At 38.0% G+C, this 23,689-nt stretch overlaps 3 protein-coding genes across 3 annotated transcripts; 2 read left to right on the plus strand and 1 right to left on the minus strand.

Annotated features, from left to right (window-relative positions):
- Positions 1–1,171: 1,171 nt before the first annotated feature.
- LOC146468476 (hsp70/Hsp90 co-chaperone CNS1 homolog) lies at positions 1,172–9,246 on the plus strand. Its single transcript, XM_085124414.1, has 10 exons — positions 1,172–1,399; positions 2,174–2,288; positions 3,385–3,546; positions 3,925–4,002; positions 4,926–4,993; positions 5,689–5,832; positions 6,188–6,360; positions 7,224–7,308; positions 8,092–8,174; positions 8,998–9,246. Exons 1-10 carry the CDS (start codon positions 1,259–1,261, stop codon positions 9,092–9,094), a joined length of 1,146 nt encoding a protein of 381 aa, XP_084980540.1. The 5' UTR covers positions 1,172–1,258; the 3' UTR covers positions 9,095–9,246.
- Positions 9,247–10,939: 1,693 nt separating this feature from the next.
- On the plus strand, positions 10,940–16,447 carry LOC146468477 (visual system homeobox 1-like). Its single transcript, XM_085124416.1, has 4 exons — positions 10,940–12,150; positions 12,846–12,979; positions 14,271–14,434; positions 14,991–16,447. The coding sequence occupies exons 1-4, from the start codon at positions 11,972–11,974 to the stop codon at positions 15,207–15,209; spliced, it is 696 nt and encodes a 231-aa protein (XP_084980542.1). The 5' UTR covers positions 10,940–11,971; the 3' UTR covers positions 15,210–16,447.
- A 3,197-nt stretch (positions 16,448–19,644) lies between these two features.
- Positions 19,645–22,139, minus strand: LOC146468478 (homeobox protein vex1-like). Its single transcript, XM_085124201.1, has 3 exons — positions 21,870–22,139; positions 20,139–20,302; positions 19,645–19,866 (listed from the first exon to the last, which is right to left on the minus strand). The coding sequence occupies exons 1-3, from the start codon at positions 22,066–22,068 to the stop codon at positions 19,645–19,647; spliced, it is 585 nt and encodes a 194-aa protein (XP_084980327.1). The 5' UTR covers positions 22,069–22,139.
- Positions 22,140–23,689: the final 1,550 nt, after the last annotated feature.

Here is a 23,689-nt window from a genome sequence, read left to right on the forward strand (position 1 = left end):
ACGTGTAACAGTGCTGGGTGAAACCTCTGATAGTTTGCCTGTCATCTCCGGAATACCCGAGGGCTCCATTTTAGGCCCGATGTTATTTCTCATCTATGTAAATAACTTGCCCGATTCGGTGCTTACAAGCCATGTTGCCATGTTTCAGGGGCACCCAACGGATCTTTTCGGTAAATTATCTGTTCGGAAGGTCCTCAATCCCTTACAATTTTCTTAAGGGAATTTTCACCTCGAATGTTCGTGATACGGGATATTTACAGCCTAATGTTTTCGAATTCATAAAAATGTCGTTTTGGACACCGAAAAAAGGTCAGCTAAGATTTTCGGAACGAAATAAGACCTAAGGTTTTCGGAAAATGGATAAAAATGCCCTAATAATTTCGAAAAGACTCAAGTTCTTCTAGAATGACCGAACAGATAAAAATATTATAGCGCGGCTTGAATTGAACTACAGAGCTTTTTAAAAAAGCACTCCAGATAGCCTAAAATTGCGTTTCAGAGGATATGCGAGAAAACTGTCGTTGGGCACCCCTGATGTTTGACGACAAGCCGACTTGCTTGCTGGCTAGTTGACAAACATCACACTTACAGCTGGCTGGGATTTTCATTTCTTAAAAGTCTTGCTCGCTGGCAGTGAAGAGCGGGTATTTTTTTTCCCAGGAACGTTAAATAGTAACCAAGATTGGCGTAGGGACACTCAGCTAGGGTTTAGTGCAACATACGATTAATTTTGTCTGAAAGGGTCGTTGGGTACTTCTGGAAAGTAGTTCACCTATGAACGCGAAATTTTCCCAAATTTCAAAGTGCACTTGGAATGCGCTGATAGTGAGCCCACCTATTGTTACAAAAAGGCATTAGTCAGTGCAAAACAGTGATTTGTCGGCTGAAAGACGTGTTTATTTCAGTGACCAAGATTTCGTGAATGATTTTCACGAAACACACGATTGCAATTAAAACTTGCTTTTACCAGTATAATTTTTGAACCATTAATTATTAATCTAAAGATGAATGAAACAAGAGAGCTGGGAAAAGCGTTTGGCTTCGTAGGCTGTAATGTGCGTGCATAGATTGTTTTGCTCCCTAGAACCGATTTTCATTCATTCATTCATTCATTCATTCATTCATTCATTCATTCATTCATTCATTCATTCATTCATTCATTCACTGACGTTAGGAGTTGTCTCGCCATTTTGAAAACGGAGTGGTTACTGGGGATGACTTGGTCCCAGGCTTTCACGGCCCAATCACACATCACAACATGGCGGACGATAAGGCAGAATTAGCAGCGAAAAAAGCTGCGGAGCTGGACAAGGAACTGGACGAGTATATTGAGTCTCTTAAAAAGAAAGCAGGTGGGAAAAAGCGGGAAACTGGGTTTACAGAGGAAAACTGGCAAGAGGTAAGGATGAGCAGAGTGTTTGAGCCACACACGTGTTTGGATTTCAGCTGTTTATTTTTTAATATATGTTTATTATGTTCCATGCTTGATAAACTACCTTGTATACGCTCTTTTTAACTTTGAAATCCTGCCTCTATTAAAAAAGAATTATACCTGTGCTGTTTCCAGAAAGAGCACCTCGAGACTGACAAATTCCTCAATTTCTGTTGCTCTCAATCTGCAGTAGGGATAACCTCGCGGTCCTCCTTTTCAAATATGTATCTTGTATCATGTTTATGAGCATATATGTATTTGAATAAAGTATTATTATTATTATTATTATTATTATTATTAAATTAAAGACTTAATTATGATCAATAATGTCGGGAATTAAGTTAAAAGATGCGGCCAGATGAAGGCATTGGTGATCAGAAGTGGCAGTGTATTCTGCAGTTACTCAATAACCCTTTTGACTATAACTGTCCAAATTTTCCCACGTGATGATTGACTAGTAGCTATTACCTACAAGAGAACAGGCAATAATGGCGTCAGATTTAACATGCAGGCTTTCTCAACAAAAGCCAATTCCACTCATACTTTTCATGTTATTGTAAAAAACAAATCAATGGCAGTTTTCTATGGTCTACACCATAAAATGAGACCATAAAATCTTCAGTACCCAAGTAGAACCATGAGCCGCACGCAAGTGGTTTTGCTGCCAAGCTTTGAACATTTTATGGCATTATTTTATTGCCATTGGTTGGCTAATTGTTTTTGCTACCCTGATGCATATAGGAATTTGAGAAAGTGCCAGCCTTTATGACAAAAGCCCCAACACAAGAAGAGATTGACAATAACCCAGCATTAACTGCTCTTCAAGCTTTAAAATATGAGGATGAAGACCCTGTAGGTAAGAACTCAGGAACAAAGCTGTAATATTATATGGAGATATCTAAAGATACCTTTTCAATTTAAAGATCTGCTGACCACTTTACTTGACTGTTACCAGGAGTAGTTGCTTTTTTGGAAATCAAATATTTGACTTGAGTCCTTTTCTCTGTTACTCTGCCATCAACACTTTCGTTGTTTACACTATTATCCCCTTTTCATGCCAATTTACTTTAAGCCCCAGTGGTACAACAACAACAACAACAACAATAAATATTTATTTGAAAAACAAAAGAATAAATGGTTTGTCCGCAAATAGTTACAAAACTACCTAATCGAGGCGGGACAAGACGAATACAGGAACACTTTAGAAAACTAACGAGAACTTACAAATACAGGCATGCAAAAACTTTACGTAGTACATGTAAAAGTGGTGACTAACATCTAATTTCTCCTTGCAATGTTGCTGTTTGATTCAACATTTAAATCAGGAGAATCAAGAAAATAATCACCAAAGATGAAATGCCTTGATTTTTTGGGAAATTCTCCCAACTAGTGACATAAGAAATATATGAAGGACAGTGAGGGGAATGTACATATTGATGAGCTGAAAGGGTTATGTTCCACCTGGTATTATTGTCTACCCATTTTCTACCTCTTTGCCATGAATACTCCAAATTGGTTTGCCACATCATTTATTTTACTGCCTTCAACTGCATGTATCCATGTTAATACTAGATGATTGACTGGCTGACAAGTCATGCTTTTGCACTGGTACAGTCTAAGGTATACACAGAGCTGTCATTAAGGGCCGGAACCTGTAACACCTGTCACGGCTGAATACCCTCAAATGAACCTTGATGTTACATGTGCTCTTGACAGTTGTAGGGTCATTTTACCAAGAAAGCAACAAGATTGTTATGGGTGTCAAGCTCAATGCAACATGTAACCAAAAACTTAATGACAGCCCCGATACACACATACATGTTTCCTTAAAAAAATTGTTCCAAAAAGTTAATTAAATGGAAAGAAAGGCCTTAGTAATTGTTCCTTGGTAATTAGGAAGGTGCACCTACAACTATACGTGAATCTATTGTGTATAATCTAATTATTTTCAGCAAGAGCGGAAGCATATAAAGAAGATGGTAATTATAAATACAAGAGAAAACAATTCCATGAAGCTATTGCAGTGTATACTGAAGGGATCAAGATCAAGTGTGACAATATGGAGTTGAATGCCATCCTCCACACTAACAGAGCCACAGCACATTGGAGTTTAGGTGAGTTAATACAATCTAAAGTAGGGTTCCAATATCTTAAACACTGACCTTCTAACACCTTCTCCTGTCTTAATAGAAACTTGGATACCATGTAAAACTTTTAAACTCTTTGAGCCCTAGCAGTACTATCAATGCTTATTCATTCACTGAGGTCATGAGAATTAAGGATGTGATCACCCAAGGTGAATTCTCTTCATATTTTTATAACTTCTCCCCAGTACTTTTATAAGAGAAGTATGGGGACAAGATAGGAGAATTTGTTCTTTGATATAGGGGTTAAAGTGTTAAGTTGCTAGTAAATGTAGGAATGTACAATTTGATAGCTCTCATTAGAAAGAGTTGAAATTAACTCCAGATTCTTTGTTGCTCTCATGATAGGAAATAATCGAAGCGCGCTGAACGATGCTACAGTTGCTTGGAAGTTACAACCAACATACATGAAGGCTATTATAAGGGGTAAGTATTAACAAAACAAATGCTCCTACAGTCCCCTGAAATACATGTACTATACCCCGAACTAGTTGATGTATGAAGGCACTTATAAAATATACTCCATCTCCTCTTTGATAGTGCGTAACAGACCCCCTGAAATTTCTGCCATTCAATTATAAGTGAAGAACATTATCAGTGGTAGGTGTACAGTTAAAAAGGCCACTCCCCCTAAACTGTACCCCACACCCTCCTGTTGCTCCCTCCTCCATAGTTTGCTGTGTTTACATACACTTGTTTAGACAAGTTTCTGTGTTTAAGCATTGGACATTGTGAATTCCTTTATATAAAAGTAAGGTGAAGTTGTACTCAAGCTGACTCATCCCCCAGTCGTCTCTTATGATATTGTACGGTCGAGAGGAGACTAGGATGGCAATGCAATGAAGGGGACGACAGGAAGAAGGAAGAGAGAAAGGTTCTTCCTCCTTCCCATCTTCCCCTGCACGCATCTCTCTCACACTTCTCCTCTCGACCATGAGAGACAACTGGGGGTGAGTGAGGTACCCGAGTCTTAGTAGCCAATGTGGCTGGAGCTCAACCCAGTTTCTGTAAAACATGAAGCAACTGAAAGTATTGCTCCTCCTTCCCCCCTGGATGGGATGCAAGTCCATCACAGGGTTATCCCCAGCAGTATGTCGTCAGTACCCATATATACAGCTGTGTAAAGAGAGACATTGTAGAGGAATGTTTCTTGCTAAGGAACAACACGTACAGTAATGCAGAGACTAACCTAGCCTTGAACCACCAGCCTTCCGATCTTCCGACTGTCCGATCAAAAGTCCAACATTCCAACCACTACACTACCACACCTACAAAAACTACTCCATGTACAATAATGTCAATTCTGTGACCTGCAATTTTTAACTTTGATAAATAAAATTGTTTCATAGGTGCAAGTGCTTGTGTAGAGCTTCAAAAATATGATGAAGCATTAAAATGGTGTGACAGTGGCTTAGCAGTATCCTTGAAACATGTTCAGAGAAAATAAATAAATACTCTGTTGTGCAGAGATTCAGTACGCAATCAATCTTCCAGTGTTCAACACAATTTTCTTATCTCCATTCTCCACTGTATTAAAAGTACTATAGTGGTGGACTAAAATTGTCCATGTGGTTACCAAATGTCTTGCGTGAACCAACAAACATTTTGGATAAATATTTCTGAAAATTTCCAAAGAAGATTAAGGAAGAGCCTAAGATGTTTTAATCATGTACCAACAACTTTTAGTTTGTTTGAAACAATAAATAGGGGAAAACATGCAAGTGAATATTATATCATTGATGTCTTCACTGACAATGAAGATCTATATCATATCATTCCAGACCAAAGTTTTTTCCTTTAATCAGCCGGAAAAATTATTGTAATCCAATGAAGTTCATATAATAATTGAGATTAAAAATAAAGATGAATAATAATAATAAAAAAACAGTGGACACTTTGATTTAACTTTAATGTACCAGTTTCCTTAATAGCTAGCCATCAAATAAGATTTAAAATCACAATAAATATAAACAAATGGACAGCAACTAAGCCACTTCTGTTTCCTTCCTTCTTTTATATTTCAAAGTTCATTGATCCCTTCAAAGTTTTACATAGAAAAGTGTGATATAACATCAACTTTTTATCACTTGATGTTTCTTCAACTTTGAAAAGATTGAACCACAAAATACAAAACTGTTGGAACTTAGAAAGAAGTCTGTTGCAGAGCAGAAAAGAATGTTAAGAGATCAACGAAGAGCAACATTGAAAGAAAAGAAGGAGAAGTCAGAGGCTGAAGCATTGCTGTCGGCAGTAAAGGTAGGTACACCTCATTACTATTCGCTACCTACTGGGTTAGCAAGCGAGTTTCCCTTGTGGCAAATTTAAGGTCATTCTAAATGTTATCTGCAAAGGAGTTGATTTCTTTGGCTTCATAGCTGGCTTTGTTACCTAAGGACTTGTCTTTGTTGGTCAATGAAAACCGGTTTCTGGTTAGCGAATAGTCAGGGAGAAGTCAGGGATTTTTTTTTTTCGGTGAGTGGTAAACCAGATGAGTGATCGCCATCTACTTTACAATGTCCATCAAAGCTGACTGCCATTTAGACTCTTTATTGTCTCTTGTTCATTTTAAACTGGATTCAGTTTACTTAATCCAATTTCCTTGTTTCTGTAGGCCAGAGGTGTCCACTTGGAACATGAAGGTGACCTAACCATGCCCGTATCTGATGGCGGTCTGGACATTAAGGTTGATATGGATGCATCAGGAGTTCTTCACTGGCCTGTTATGTTTGTTTACCCAGAGTTTAATGAGACAGATTTAATATCTTCATTTTGTGAAAATGACAGGTAATGTTTGAATGCTTTACTTCTATAACTAAAACCTTACCCTTTGAGCCCTAGTAGTCAGTGATCAACGTCTCATTTCTTTTTATAGCATCACTTCTTTATGAAACGTTTAGGTCATGAGAATATGGGAAGTGATCAACAGTGATAATATGACTGAACATTTGTACAAATTCTCCCAAATAGTACCATAAGAAATATATGGCAGTCAGTGTGGAGAATACAGCTGTTTCGACAAAGGTTGTTCAAAAAAGTGTACGCCACAATGCCAAAACTAAGGTAGTCTGGGAAATACTCAATTATTTTTAATAAAAGCTCTGAATCCATATTACCCGCCATCTCAAGTCTTCGTTGTATGGTCAAGGCATTATGGATTCTAAGCTTTTATTGAAATTTATTGGATATTTCCCAGCCACCTTTTGGCATTGTCGCATACGCTTTTACGCTTTTTTTGGACAACCTTTGTGGAAACAGCTGTATATGTGTTGATATTGGGGCTTAGTGAGTTAACCATCCTTACAGTACAATTCAAACTATGAACAGTTAGATTTAACAATGTTTGTAGCTAGCCATTGCATGAAAACTTCTAATGCAGAAAACATGCTAGAGTCGTTTGCTTGTTTTCAAGAAATACCAATCAATTTGAACCTTCAACATTCAGCTCTTCTTCCCCGGACAAACACCAGGCACTTCACTATGTACTGTACTGGGAAAGTAGCGAATTTGATCTTTGCTTGGGAGGAGAGTGGAATTTGACCAGATTTATCGTTTGGTCTGGCAGAATACATGTGGAGTTTTATCTGGTTTTTGGAAATTTGTATTATAACAACTTTTCAATTTCTTTTCTTTCTTTCCTTTTATCTCAGAATATTAGATCACCTTTATGCCATGTTTGAAGAGGAATCTCCCACGTGGGATGTAGAACGAAAATACAAACCTGCAAATTTGGAGGTACAGTGTTGTATGTATGTGCATGTATGTTTTAGTGAGTTCGTAATGAGTCTTTCCTTCTATCACTGATTTAATTATTTTTTAAAAACTGTGATAAGTATTTGCAAACAAAGTGTATACCTCCATCCTTGATTCGTCAAATTATGGCTGCTTCAGGTTCTGATTATTTGTTGAACTTGTTTCTATTCTCTGTCTCCGTCCTCAAAGATAGCAGCCGTATAAGCAGATACCGCTTCGTATAAGAGATTTACCTAAGAGAGAATTCAAAGGAGAAATTCGCCGGCTTCTCCTCAATATTTTGGTCAATGAAAATGACTACATTGAAACGCTTATTATACTGTAGAAAATAGGTCTCGCCAATCAGTTGCAACTCGTTAATTTTTCGACTTTTTTTTCTTTCTTTTTTGTGTGTTACTCGTGATTTCTTTACCTCTCCTAAATTCTATTTGTTCTGTCTTTGATTGTAACAACTGTAATAATATTAATTTTTATCCTTAAACAGTTGTAGGTCTGGGCCGTCTAGATTAGGTCTCACTGCCTGTGGGCTAGTCTCTTTTTTTTTGCAAAATTTTTGAATTTTTGAATAAACTTGAGCAAGAGCTTTCGCCTTGTGTTGAGTTCAACCCATTCGAGTTCGCCCCACACATTTCGAATTTGACCCCTACTGTCAACCGAGTTCACCCTGTAAGTGTATAGGGTTCGCGCCCCAAATTTTATCAAATTCAAAGAGCCCCGTGGCTTCTTTGCGGTGTAGTTGATCTTAAATCAATCTTTTCTGTTCAGGTGTATTTTGAAGATGCTTCTCGTGAAAAGCTGTGTTTGGTGAAAAGTGACAGCTGCCTTAAAGAGATTCTTTCTGACTCCAGGTAAGAGTAGACATTGTTTCAATCTCCTCGGAGGAATGTGTCTTTTCCTTCTGTCACTTTCTGTACTCAACAGCAGTTATTTCAGTGTTAAAAGATAGTAGGATTATGATAAAACGCTTTAGTCGAAACAGTTCATTGGTTAAGAATTTATTCTTTAAAGGGCTTAGTTTGTAGAGAAACTGCAGTACTGTGTCGGTGGGGAGTAAAAATACATTTATAGAGTACCATACTCCATTAATTGTCCATGGTGCTTTACAATACTATAACTACTCTTAATCACGTAGAAGAGTAGAAATGAATGTGTGGATTCTCAACGAATTTGATAACCAAAGGTAAATTAACCGCTGAATCTCTTTGACATTGCCATTTATTTGCCTTTTTTCCCAATATGTTGACAATTAATCCATAGTTTAATTTATGGCGAGGTCACCTCTAGAAACCACCGGGCTAATAGTTGAGGCCACCTCGTACGTGACAATATGCTTACATAGATAGTGCTACAAGAGTGCGGCTTTGCCAATTCAGTGATTACTTTACTAAAAACTCTGGCAGTTTTTTCTTAAAGTTGGGAAAACGTGACAGAGAAGTGATTGTAACAGGAAGGCAATTCCAAATCTTTGAACCTTGGTAAAGAATTGTGAATTTTTTAAGATTAGTTCTTCAATGATGCACGCGATAATTGTTGGCTGTTCTGGTGCTATAGCCATGAATTTGACCGTGAATTTGATTTGGCCATCTCTTTACGGTGGCCAATTTACCTTTAGTTATCAACTATGTTGATAAACCAAACATAAGAATTTATTGGTTGCTTTTTTATGTGCAGGTTGTTGGTGAGACAACGAACGCCGTCATTTGTCATCCTCTGTAAAGATTCTTCATTCAGAACAGCATTCCTACAACGCTATCAAGTTGAACGGTGACATCAATAAATAACCACAAGTGACATCCGCTACTCACCCCTCCCTCAAGTGCGGGACATTCCTAAGCTTACGCCAGCTGACAATTCTCTTCTGCGCATACTCAATCTTTGCTCCAGTAGTTTCTGTAATAAAGCTCAGTATGTGTGACCATCTGTGTGGCCTGTGTAAGGCAGTCACCACTGTTTATCTAAACTAACGCGTTACTCCATCGAGATACCGAAACCGAGCGTTACTTTGAAGGTAGGAGTGTTGTGTGCGGCTGAAACAGCTCAAAAACCACTCATTCGGATTACCTTGCATAACGAAGTTCATACATAGGATTCACTTTGGTAGAATTTCAGCTTCCAGCTGAACTCAGGCGGACGATCAAGCTCTGTGTTTCGAAGATCTTCGTACAAGTACACGACTACTTTCCGATTTCTGTTGTTCAATCGGAATAGCGTGAGTTGGTTCGAACCGAGTGTCACGAAAATACCCGAAGAGTTTCCGATCGTAAACATTACAAACGTTTTAAATTTTGTCAGGAAAGAACCCGAAGTGTTTTTGTCCAATAACCGAAGAAATTTCGAAAGTGTTTCATGTACAATGTACATGGCGTCGACCTCTTTGATCGCTGTGAAGGTGATAAAATACATGTACTAAATCACAGTACAAAATCTGGGTAAGGGAAAAAACATAAACGTTTGAAAACCATGACGTTACTCCCTTGTGATGTGTTATCAGTTCATGTTGTGAGTTCAAAAGAAACATAATTGAAGGTATCGTATTTGTATTAGTATTACTGCGGGTTTTATTTCTAAAGGGAACTAGAAAACATGACCTGAGGTACCCTAATAATAAATAAATAACTTAGTATTTAGCACTGTAGCGCTAATTGGAGACATTTTATATCAAGGAAAATAAATATACAAACTAACATAACAGTGGCTGAGGTCACACTAGAGGCTTTACCATGGTAAAAATTTCTTTACCAAGGTAAATTGCGCAACCACCTATTTACCATAGTAAAGCTGTCAAAAAAGATTTGACGCTTTCCATGTGCACTCTTTCGCATGATCAGTAAACTTATACGTGACGAGTACACTAAATGTTGACATGTCGCGTGAGCTCATATCGGCTGTAAGTCACTGATCTGTGACCTGGCGTGTAATAAAATTATGGATCAACAAGAGAGAGTTGTATTTTCAATTGTTCCCATTTTGCTTTTAATTCTGCTGCTTAGACGAGCATGTAGAATTCGCTTCCTTCTTACACACAACTATTTAGATCTTGGGACCAAAGAAAGTGCAGCGGTTTGTAGACGGCAAAGAACACAGGCAAAGAAGAGCGCGCAGGCAAGCCTGGGTTTACCCTCGACCACAGGGATGGCTTGAGGAAATGTATGATAACCGGCTCCTTCGAGCCCTTTGGAAAGACCATTTCAGGGTAACACGGGAAACATTCGACTCCATTTTAAAAGTTGTGAAGGACGAAGAATTAGCGCTGTTGAAATCCATGTTCGCTCAAACACACGCGCCAATGAGCGGGAAAATAAATTTCATGTTTATAAAATATGAATCCACAAATGTATTGTAATTACTACGTTTGTCCAAAAAGATGACAAACTGTCAACAAAATATGCATGGTTTAGATAGACAAGAGATGTACCCACCTTTTTTTTTTGGTAACTAGATTTTTATCTGGGGTCAAGTCAACTTTGTTCTTGCCGCTGTTGTCAGGGCAACTTACCAGAGTTAGGTTTACCATGGTAAACTGAAAATTGGGGGTCACACTTGCGGTGCCGTTAACCATGGTAAACTTGAGTTTACCATGGTTAACTTTCTCTAGTGTGACCTCAACCAGTGGAAGGCAAACCAGCTGTTTATTTACATAGTGTGGCCTTGGATTTAAAAACGGAGCTACCGCAAAACAAATCCAAGTGGTCATAGCGGGACTTGAACCCAGTACCTCCGGATTACCGACACCCTAACCACTGAGCCAGGCCACCCCCTTATGTTCCAAAACCTCGTTTCAGGTATTGTATCCACACTGAAACGAGGCAAACTTCGCTCCCAGGTCTTCCGTTCCAACAATGCTATTGCTCGATTGTTTGCCATGATTTTTCGTTTTCTCTGCGTCTCCATGTTGAATAACCTGGTCATGAGTGAGGTTGAGATTCACTGCGTTGGAGAAATCGTGAAAATTTGATAGTTTAACAGCAGGACCAAAACAAAGAGCAACAACAATAGACTGTCATCGATTTTATTCCGTAAAACTATTAAACGCAATCGTTATATAAATTTAAGTACTAGTTTGATGTTAACAAATTAAGACAATTTAAAAATAACGCAATCCTTAATCCCGCGTTGTAATCATTGCGCAACATCTCAAAATAACTAAGCTCTTGTCCACGGCAATTTCTATTTATTTCATCTCATTTAGTGTCTTTGAGGAAGGAAAGTAGATAATATCGTGGGTGACAGGTTTAATGGACTATTGTCTTAGTTAATTTGTTACCATGACGACTAGATACACAGGTAATAACAACAAAGTTATCAATTTGCAACTACGTAAATTGGTTTTGTTACCATGACATCAAAATAGACAGGTAGTAACAACAACGTTATAATAAATTAGCAACTACGTCAATTAGCTTTGTTACCATGACGACCAAACAACCAGATCATGAAAGGGTTGTTGTTGTTATTTCACTAATTGTTTAGAAATTTACTACATCAACCAAATAAATGATCTTTACAACAGCCCAATTATATTGTCGTGTCGGAAAAGTTCAACTACAAGACGCTTTTCGTTAACTAAATACGAACAATGGCCTTAAATTCCATGATTTATGTTTGACCTTGGTATTATGGAGAGCTTGAATGGGCTTATGTTACTATGACAACCTTAACAACAAATAACAACAATATAATCAATGTTTTTGTAACGTCACAAACAACTGCGTCATTCGGAATGGTCACAAAAAAACTAAATAAGGAATGTTGGTGTGGTTGGTGTGGAATCGAAGATTTTCTCAATTGTGACTTCGATTTGTCGCTCCATTTAACTAACACTGGGTAAGTTTTCTACACATTCAAACTTAATGTGACTGCTCCAATCACCTAACGGCAATTTCAGTGGGTATAAAACGAAACCTGATGAGTTGTTTTGGGCGTGTCTTGATCCCTTTATTCGCGTTAGAAACAACAACCTAAAGTGGGCGGATGTTACAGTGACGATCATAACAGCAAATCACAACGATGGAATCATTGTTTTCAAAACGCCACAACTGCGTCATCGCCATGACGACGGTCATAAAAATAAATGAACAATACAGTAAATATCTCTGCTGTAGAATCGGGCATCTCCTGTGATGACAAAAATGGACGACATCCAAATAACTTCACCGTAGCTCTGCTTTTCGCTCCCCTCAACCAAACTTTGGTTAGTTTTCTCTCCATTCAACCTGACTTCTCCCACTCTACTCAATCACATGACAGCAATTTCTCTGGGTATGAAACGAAACCTTTTCAAGTGCTGATGTGTTTTGGGCGTGGCTTGATCCCTTCTCTTGCGTTAGAGGAAGTAAACAACAATAACCTTGACGTAGCTCACAATTTTTCGTACGCACAACGATCAGGGAAAATCGATATAAATTTGACCAACAGGAATGAGCAACGGCACTGTCTTCCAAGGACTGTCGAGTTATGGCGTTTGTTCCTTACGTTACAAGTGATCGCCCCACCATAACCACTTTCACCACTTCCTCCAGGAAAATACTTCCAGCCACCACTTCCACTTATGTTTATTCCAAGCCAGTCACATCTTCGTATTCCTGCAGTAGTACCATTTTGATACCACACTCGCATCCCGTGAGTAAGGAAGTCAACAAGAATGTCGCACCAGGTTTGTTGCTGAATTTAAGTATTTCGTCTGTTTGCTCAAACCAAGCAGGGGTATTTAGCGGGTACAACATCCAGGCTTGATCAAAATTTACTGCTCAGAATTTTCAAAACATTTGAAATCTACTTAAGACCTTTTCACCATGGAACCGTTTTCAGGATAAGTGGTTTTGAAGAAAGAAAGATTTTGGCGATCGCCAGCCACGGTGGTTTTGTGCGAAATCGAGTGGAAGAAATTTTTTTCCCTTAAGCCCTGTATTGATGCTTCCGTTCAAATCTGATCTAGGTACGGTATAAAGCGAACAATTACGTTTGGTAGATTAAGTAATCGAGGTTCAAATATAGGTACTACTGTCTTCGAGAGTAACTAGGGTAAAACATATTTCACTCGGTAAAAAGCACAAGTTTTTAGGTTTGTTTTATGTTTTTTTGCGCATAACAGTATATTGATTTAAATTTTGGATCTTCCTCTTTTGGCTGGTGGCTCGGTAAATATTTGGGTCAGTCTACCGTATTTACGTCCCTGTTTTGAGGGGAATATAATCTTAATTACAATCCGATTCTCTGATGATTACAAGCAGTTTTGACTAAAGATAGACATTCTAGTAAAATTCGTCTAAATTATTCGAGATTTGGAACAACCAAATTTATCCCTGATTTTCTCTTAAAGTTAATCATAGGTAACACTTGGCCAGTCCAAGGATAAGGATCCGGCAAAAAAAATTGACCCTACGAGAAAGCAACACCAACTGCAACAGCCACATACAAGAAAACCACAAAACAAATGGTTTAGTAAGAAATCGCCCTTCGACGTTGCCGTCGAGGTTGATTAAGGTTCCCATTAGAGATACGGCAACGGCAGAAACGACCACGTGACCATGTTTTTCCTAAATTTGTCTCTCGCCGTTTTCAGTTTTTTAGTAAAATTGAGTAGTTTTGCGTTAGGACCAAAGGCTGGAATTATTTTGTACGATACTCATCTTCGTTCTTGTTGTTTCAAGAAAAGATAGACGCGCATCTGACCTTTGCAATTGGACGTAAACGCGATTCTTAATCTCTCTATATAAATTAAGCAGCGACGACAACTGCAACGAGAACGTTAGAAATTGATAGTTAATAGTTAAATTAGCAAAATGCTGGCTCTGCACGTGTGTTTAGTACTTTGGTACATTTCTTTGTCATCCCTAGTCTACAAAAAACAACGTGAAATGGCCAAATTCAAGATTTTATAGAGAACGCAAGTACTACAACAACCTTTAGTTATACTCATTTAATTAATTTTTTTTTAAAAAAAGATCGAGAAACAGATGGCGTTCAAGTTACCCAGCATAAAAGAACCCACTTTACTGTCTACCAGCGCGGAGAACTGGAAAAGAAATTTGCCCAGACACAGTACATTTCGCCACGGGAACGACGAGCATTGTCGCAGAAACTGGGAATTCCTATTGAAATCATACAGGTACACTTGCAATTCAAAAACTATCATGCTCTAAATTACAATTATCGTTTGTATAAAGTGAGATAGAGCGGTTTTCAAATGAGTGCCGAAAGTAATTTCGCGTTTGCTTTGGTGTTGCATTATTGTGCTCTCTGATTGGTTAACAAACTCGCGCCACTTTCTCAACCAATGGGAATCCAAACCAAAACCAATCGTGTTTTGGCCGCACGCGTTTTCCCGCGCTTGACGCCATTTACATGTATTTGCTTCCAATTCTGATTGGCTCGTTGAGTTGTTTACATCTATTGTGATTGGCCGGAGTAATTACTTTGGTTTTGGTTTTACGACACTCAATTGGAAACCGCTCTAAGACGTCGAGACTGCCTTAATTAACAAAATGCGACGAAGCGTAGAGCTATCTAATTTAGCTATGTTTAGTGAAATACTTTGTTTTTGGAGGGGAAAAGGCTGTTCCCTTCGTTAGTGATGATTGGGGAAAACCTTTTTTGAAATCAAATCCAATTTTTCCGAATCGTAATTAGCGGCCGATTAAGAGACGTCATCTGTTTTGTTTTAGACCTGGTTCAAGAACAGACGAGTTAAATGGCGGAAAGAACAGCGACAGCGCCAGCCTGGGGCGGGTCCTCTTGTCGCCTCTCCTTCAGCTGGTCTGTACTTTCACTACTTTGGTCACGTGCCATATCCAAGCAGTAAGCTGATGTTAAACGATGCCCGGATGTTGTATGGTCCAGCTACTGCGCATGCGTATGTTCCAGATGAAGAAGATGAAGATTGAAGCAAATGGAAGCGAAGAATTTTCCCATTGCTGTTGTTGTTCTTGTTGTTGTTGTTGTGTTATTGTTTCCCATTTGCCATTCTTTAGCGAATATTATATATCCTCATTACTCTGTGTAACTCGTTCTTGTTTTTTCTCTTTTGTTTTTTCCACCTTTGGTATGATTGTGTCGTGTTGTTCGTTTTGTGGTCTGTTGTATGTATTGTTTGGTGTGGTGTTGTGTTTATAGTGTTGCATAGCATGGGACTTATATCCCTCTTGTTGCCATTTCATTATAACCTATTCCATTACCTTGCATTATATTGTACCGTATTCCATTATACGTTGCATTACATTGCACCGTATTGCATTTCTTTGCACTTAACTGCATCTTATTGCGTTGCCTTGCATTACATTGAACCGTTTTGCATTGCCTCGCATTGGTAATTGTACATAATTGATTGAACATAGTTTTAATCTTTGTAGTTTTTCAGTTTTATTAGTTTTAGACAGAGGGTCATAATTTCATCAGTGTTGTTCTCTATTTGGTGCTACTCTCTTTAAAGGATTTACTGACCATTACATTACACCATGTTGCATTGCCTTGTATTATATTGTACTGCATTGCATTGCCGTGTATTACATTGCACCGTATTGCATTGCCTGCATTACATCGCACCGTATTGCACTGCCTTGCATTGCCTTGTATTATATTGTACCGTATTGCATTGTCTTGAATTACTAGCACCGTATTGCATTGCAGTGAAATACGTCGTGCTGTACTGCCGCTGCACTTTCTCAGATATATTTGTCTAACGTACTTCTAACCGACGACAAACGACACATTTTACATCAGTTTTGTCGAAAGAATCAGGCAGTGTGTAGGGCTTAATATCACTCTCCAAAGTTACTTTTTGCGCCCTCTGGCCATCCTGTGCTTGTCAGAATTAAGTTTTGAATTTCTTGCAATAAAATTAAGAAGTTAATTTTGAAAAGTAGAGTAAAATGAACCTAAAAAGCCTGTTTCGCCATGTATTTCGTTTGACTTAGCTATTATAAGGAGTATATTGAATCATGTGACGTGTTTTGAGCAATCGCAGTCAAGCCAAAATATTTGATGGCTTATAAGGACCGATAGCCTTTGAGAAAGTAAGCGTTTGACCATAAACTGGAAGCCGTGTATGTAGTTAGCTTGATAAATTGCGCTATTTCTTTGCCTTAAAGGAATTATCAGAACTTAAATAAACGACATTTGTTAAATGGAATGACTCTGGTTGTTTGTAGTCCTTGCTGTCCACTTTTAAGTGCAGGATGCACTATGGGAAGAGGAGTTTTCCACGCATGATGGCGTTAGATGTTTCACGTGTCCATCACGTGCACCAAATTAGATTAATGCCTTTTATATTTTCTTTCGGCAAAATTTTGCACCCCTCGTGCCATGAGAAACCGAACTTTATACCCGTCTTCGTTTTTGTTACTTATGCAAATAACATCGCGTTGCGTGACATTATTTTGCCTAAAATAAATTAAAGAAACAAAAAGACATGTCCTAATGCCAAAACGCTCGGTTTCATGCCGAATAAAACAAAAATAACACTTGAAATTCTTTTAATTACAAGAAATTAGTAATTTTCATTTACTGAGAGCCCGAATCATTTTCTTATCATGACGCACGCAGTGCAAATTGAATAATTACATTTGCTTATTATGACGCAGCAACTGAAACTTTTCTCGTTTTGAGAAAAGTTTTATTTCGTTGAGAAGCTTACAAAAACTTTCCGAATTTTCCCGGCGTTAAGAAAAGCTAGCTGTCAACACAAGGTAAGGTGTACACAGAACTTAGGAAAAAACGAAAAATTTCTTAAAACCAGCTGAGATTTTCGTAAAGTCAACTACAGCTCGTAAATTCAGGAAAAATCTGTTCGTTAAAATTTTCTAGGACTTAAAAATTCGGCTAAAAAATTCAAGCAGATCAAACAGTCATAAACATCCCTTTTTAAAACTCCAAAATGATCTTTGGAAAAATAGTATTTTTCTCAACTATTCTGACCATTCTCGTTGGATGCCCCCGATAAAATGCTGCGTTTCATGTCACACATTACAAGGCCATGCAATTTGTCTAACGAAAACATGGCTGAAGTCGTGAAACGACGAATAGGAACGACTCTGCCATATAAATGTATTGCAAGTTGCACGCAAGGTTTAAATTACGTCCAGCATCCCCCACGAATAATTTATTGTTCTGAATCAATTTTTCCTTTCTGTAACATATCTCAAGTTGTACGTACAAAACTATTTTCCTTTCTGTTTTCTTAATTAAATGTTTGAGTTAGGGCAGAGACGTTATTATGTGTCGTTTCGCAACTTCAGCCATGTTTTCGTAAGAAGAACTGTATGGCCTTGTGAATGTGTAACATGATCTTCACTGATTAAACAGAGTTTTTTTAAGCTTTACAGTGAAATAAAACTTTCCACGAAACGAGAAAAGTTTCTGTTGATATGGAGATACTTTCCTACGTCATAATAAGGCAATCGTAATTACTCAATTTGCACTGCGTGCGTCATGATAAGAAAATGATTCAAACTCTCGGTAAGTGTTTAAAATTACTTATTTCTTGTAATTGAGAGAGTTTCAAGCGCTATTTTTATTTTCTTCGGCATAAAACCGAGCGTTTTGGTATTAGGACATGTCTTTTAGCTTCCTTAATTTCTTAAATTTTTCTTTTCTGCAACATTTTTCAAGCTGCACGACGAAACTTTTTACTTTCCAATCCTAACTTAAAAGGGAAGTATCGTGGGGTTTTTGACCTCTTTTGTTAAAAGTGGTGACCTTCACTTTGCTACAAAATAAATCTAGAACAACGAGATGAGAGAAATCAACTCAATTCTTGACAGGAACAACTCGTACTCTGTTCTAGCGCATTCTGGAAATAAAAATACGAAAACTTGAAAAGCATTAGCCTAACTTTTTTCAAGTTTCAATCCATTCCGGCCTACTCTGTCACTGGCCAGGGGCACCAATCGACAGTTTTATTGCATTGGGTTGATAATTTATAACAAAACTAGACAATTATTTTTTTGTTTCTGTTTTCATACAAACATTTTTGGGGTTTTGAAATGACATCAAATTTTCGTGATAACACCCATTTAATTAACTGCGGGAACGGAATCTCGTCACAAGTTCCTGGTACTTCGGAATCTGCTACAAATGGACTTCGAATGACAGCAGTGAATCACACAAAGCTGGATCCGCACAGTTTAATCACAACTCACAAAATCAACTTAACAATTACAAGCAGGATCTATTTATCACTAGTGGAGCTATTCAAAACAGTTTCACAACAACCAAAAGTTAACACAAGTGCTAAGCTATTGAATTTACAATAAAATACTTAAGCAAACAGTTTGAGTACTGTTTGGATCTAATTTATATTGTTTTGGTACATACAAGTTTTTTTTAAAATTCTGCTTAAAGTATTGAGCCGCACACACTGCCTGTTTCTCTCGACAAAACTGGTGCAAAATGTGTTGTTTTTCGTCAGAAGTACGTTAGACAAATAAATCTGTGATTTTTTAAAAAAGATTGTTTTGCAAAACAGTCAGTGCGTCCATAATTTACAATGCAATGCGATACAATACGGCACAATGTGATGTGAGGCAATGCAATACGGTGCAATGTAATACAAGGCAATACAATATGGCACAATTTAATGCAAGGCAATCCAATATTGTGCAATGTAATACGAGACAATGAGTGTAGCACCAAATAGTGAACAAAACCAATTACCTTGTGGTCCTCTGCCTAAAACTAAATAAAACTGGAAAACTACAAAGGTTGAAAGTATGTACAAAAATATCAACAAAGCAAGGCAATGCAATACGATGCGATGAAATGCCAACAAAAGGGCAAAGTGCCATGCTATGCAACACTATACACACAACACCACACCAATCAATAGGGAGCAGTTAAGCAACTAAGACGGCAACGGCAACGAAAACGTCACCTGAAAATATATCTTTATTTCATTTGTGCTACTTCGCGATTATTTCAACTCGCTCAACTTTTACAAAAATGGCAAACTATCCAGGAACTATCCAGGAACCAAAATCTCCACAACACTTTAAATGTGGTAATTTCATGTTGTTGTTTTGCAGAGGGCGGCAAAGAAACGTACCAAAATGTAAAACGCACGTGCAGAGCAAATTAAACCTATTGTTTTGCGGCGTTGTCGTTGCCGTCGCCGTCGTCGTTGCTTAAGCTCCCTAAAACACACAACAGAACACAAAACGAACAGCACGACACAATCATACCAAAGAAAAGAAAGGTAAAGAAAAGAACGAAAACGAGCTACACAGAGTAATAAGGATGTATAATATTCGCTAAAGGGTGACAACTAAGACACAATAATACAACAACAGTAACAGCAGAATTCTTGGCTTCCACTTGCTTTATTCTTCATCTTCTTCCATCTTCTTCGTCTCGAGCACACGCATGCGCAGTACATGGACCATACAACATCCGGGCATCGTTTAACATCAGCTTACTACTTGGATATGGTGCATGACCAAAATAGTGAAAGTACAGACCAGCTGAAGGAGAGGCGACAAGAGACCCCACCCCAGGCTGTCGCTGTCGCTGTTCTTTCCGCCATTTAACTCGTCTGTTCTTGAACCAGGTCTAAAACAAAACAAATGACGTCTCTTAATCGACTGCTAATTCAAATTTGGAAAAACTGAAATTTGATTCATCACTAAAGGAGAGAACAGTCTTTTCCCTCCAAAAACAAAGGGACGTAAATTTATGTACTTCACCAATAAAAGATAGCTAAATTAAATAACTCTACGCTTTGTCAATTTTATTAATTAAGGCAACCTCGACTGACGTTTTATCTCACTTTGTACAAACGATAATTATACTTAAGAGGAATAGTTTTTAAATTGCAAATGTACCTGTATGATTTCGATAGGAATTCCCAGCTGCTGGGACAATGCTCGCCGTTCCCGAGGCGAAATGTACTGTGTCTGGGCAAATTTCTTTTCCAGTTCTCCCCGCTGGTAGACAGTAAAGCGGGTTCTTTTATGCTGGGTAACTTGAACACCATCTGTTTCTTGATCTTTCAGAAAAATAATAAATTAAATGAGTATAACTAAAGGTTGCTGTACCACTACGTATGATCGTTGTTGTTTCATACTGAGAAGATGGCAAAGAAATGTACTAAATTGCACAACAAACGTGCAGGGCCAGTGTTTTTCTAATTAAAACTATTAATTTATGAAGTTCACGTCACGTTACAGTCGTCGTCGCCTCTATATTTTAATAGAGACGTTGAGAATCGCGTTTACGTCAAACGACAAACCTGTCATTTGCGTTTATCTTTTCTTGAAAAAATGAGTATACATACATGAGAATAGTCCAAACTATTTCTGGCCTTTTGTACTAATGCAAAACTACTCAATTTTACAGAGAAACTGAAACAGCGAGTAGCAAATTTAGGATAAACATGGTCACGTGGTCATTTCTGCCGTTTGTCGTGAACATTTTTAACTCTAATTCTCTCTTGTAGGAAACTTAATCAACCACAACGGCAACGCCAAAGAGCGATTTCCTTTGCTTTCTAAACCGTTTGTTTTGTGGCTTACTCGTTGCTGAATCAGGTTGCTGTTGTTGTCGGTTTCCTAGTAGGGTAAAAACATTTTTTGGTCGTTCTTGCCGGACTGGCCAAGTATAACCTATGATTAACTTTGGAAATGATTAATTTGATTGTTTCAAATCTAAGTAAATTTACCTATCTCAATGTTTTGCTAATTAAAACTATTAATTTCTGATGTTCTCGTTGCCGTCATCGTCGTCGTTGCTGCTTAATTTATTTTAATAGGAGCCTTAATCAACCAGCTCGACGGCAACATCAAAAAGCGATGGCTTTGTTTATTGATCGTTTGCTTTGTGGCTTGGTGTTTTCGTTGTTGTTCCTTCCTAGTAGAGTCAAAACAGTTTTTGATCCTCATCCTTGAACCGGCCAAGTGTAACCTATGATTAACTTTTGAGGAAAATGATTTATCTGATTATTCCAAATGTCGATGAATTAAAAGAATTTTACCAGTCAGTAAACTGCTTGTAATCGTCAGTGAATGAACGTAATTGAGGTCATATTCACTTCAAAACAAGGATGTCAGTACGATAGACTGACCCAAATATTTACTGAGCCATCAGCCAAAAAAGGAAGATCCAAAATTTAAATTTATATAGCGTTATGCGCCAAAAAACAATAAACAAAACTTAAAACTTGCGCTTTTACCGAGTGAAATATTTTTTACCCTAGTTACTCTCGAAGACAGTAGTCCCTATATTTGAACCTCGATTACTAAATCTACCAAACGTAACTGTTCGCCTTATACCGTACCTAGACGAGATTTGAACGGAAACATCAATTCCGGACTGAAGGGAAAAAATTTCTTCCACTTGATTTCGCGCAAAACCACCGTGGCTGGCGATCGCCAATATCTTTCTTTCTTCAAAACTACTTATCCTGAAAACGGTGCCATGAAAAGGTCTTAATTACATTCCAGATGTTTTGAAAATTCTGAGCATGTAAATTTTTGACCAAGCTCGGATGTTATACCCGCTAAACACCCCTGCTTGGTTTGAGCAAACAAACAAAATACTTAAATTCAGCAACAAACCTGGTGCAACGTTCTTGTTGACTTCCTTACTCACGGGATGTGAGTGTGGTATCAAAATGGTAGTACTACAGGAATACGAAGATGTGACTGGCTTGGAATAAACATAAGTGGAAGTGGTGGTTGGAAGTATTTTCCTGGAAGAAGTGGATAAAGCAGTTGGTACAGGGAGAACACTTGGAACGTAAGGAACAAACGCCATAACTCGACAGTCCTTGGAAGACAGTATCGTTGCTCATTCCTGTTGCTTTAATTTATATCATTTTTCCCTGATCGTTGTGCGTACGAAAAATTATGAGTTTCGTCGAGGTTATTGTTGTTTTAACGCAAGAGAAGGGCTAATGCCACGCCCAAAACTTGAAAGGTTTCGTTTCATACCCACTGCATATTGCTGTCATGTGATTGATGAGTAGAGTGGGCGAATTCAGTTCAAATGGAGAGAAAACTTACCAAAGTTTAGTTGAGGAGAGCGAAAGGAGAGCTACATGTTTCCCTTCACAGGAGATGACTGATTCTACGCCGAAGTTATTTACAACATTGTTTATTAATTTTCGTGACCGTCGTCATGGTGATGTTTTGAATGACGCAGTTTGTGCTGTTTTGAAAACAATCATTTGCGATGATTCCAACGTTGTGATTGGTTTTTATGATCGTCATTGTAACATCCGCCCATGTCAAGGGACGTGGGACGGTGTATCTAACAGGTACTGTTGCTATATGGTACTATTTACTTAATGAAGCGGACAAATTGTCCGGAAAAAGCAGTTGAAACTTCGTCCCCTTTCAAAATATAAATGGCTGCCAACAAACAGCGAAACACTGGCGCATGTGTAGAGCGCTTCCAAATATCGCAACCTAAATTTATTGGCGGAATACATGTCATGTGTACATGACAGTTATTTAGGAATTGCTGTCCATATTTGGGTACAGTGATAATTTTTTGAATAATAGCATCTGATATCCAAAATCAACGCACACGCATCATTGTGACGTCATATACCATTCAGTTAAGAGTCAATAGAAAATTGTAATCCTCCAAATCAAAGAATAAAGATGGCAAAACACGATGACGCTGAAAGTAAAAATAACTGAACTGAACAGTAGAACAATACCTTATCATAAGACAACAGTCTGTCTGTCAGTCTGCTCGCGTCATGCAAAAAATCGCACACAACTCTCGTCATTCAACATTGCCTATACCTACGATTGTGACGTACACGACAGTCGTAAGCGAGTTGTAGGTTTGATTTATGGAGGAGGTTGACTGACTATAAAAGTGAAATACGACAATCTGAAGAAGGTATACTTTACATTAGAGGGGGACGACCAATAAATGCAAGGAGTGCTGCAATGGGCAATCAGGCTCGGGAGGGGTGTGTGTGTGAAGAATTTGCATGTTTAAAATAGTACTTCTGGGGTACACAGAGCGATGAGGGAGTTTTAATTCCTCAAGGACACGAGGAAGATCACCCTGTGCCAGCCACCCTTACAGCAGAACCAGTTAGATACACCGTCCCTCAAAAAAAAGACGAGCACCCCTTGTGCAGAAAATTGTTATAGATAATTTTTTTTACTAATTTCATTCCAATACTGATACTTGAAGTATTAACAACTTTATTGACATACATTAATGTTTTCATCAAACATGTTTTGCTCTTAAACTCAAAAGTTTACACATGTCCCATGCAGAGCACTAAGCTTACCAAAGACTGCAATCTTTATATCTTTATACCGAACATTTCTCAAATTGCACGTACAAAACTATTTTCCTTTCCACTTTTTTCATTAAATGTTTGACTTAAGGCAGAGATGTTATTATGTAA

The sequence above is a fragment of the Pavona decussata genome, unplaced genomic scaffold, assembly GCF_977016875.1.
Source record: "Pavona decussata unplaced genomic scaffold, jaPavDecu1.1 SCAFFOLD_130, whole genome shotgun sequence".
Classification (NCBI taxonomy): domain Eukaryota; kingdom Metazoa; phylum Cnidaria; class Anthozoa; order Scleractinia; family Agariciidae; genus Pavona; species Pavona decussata.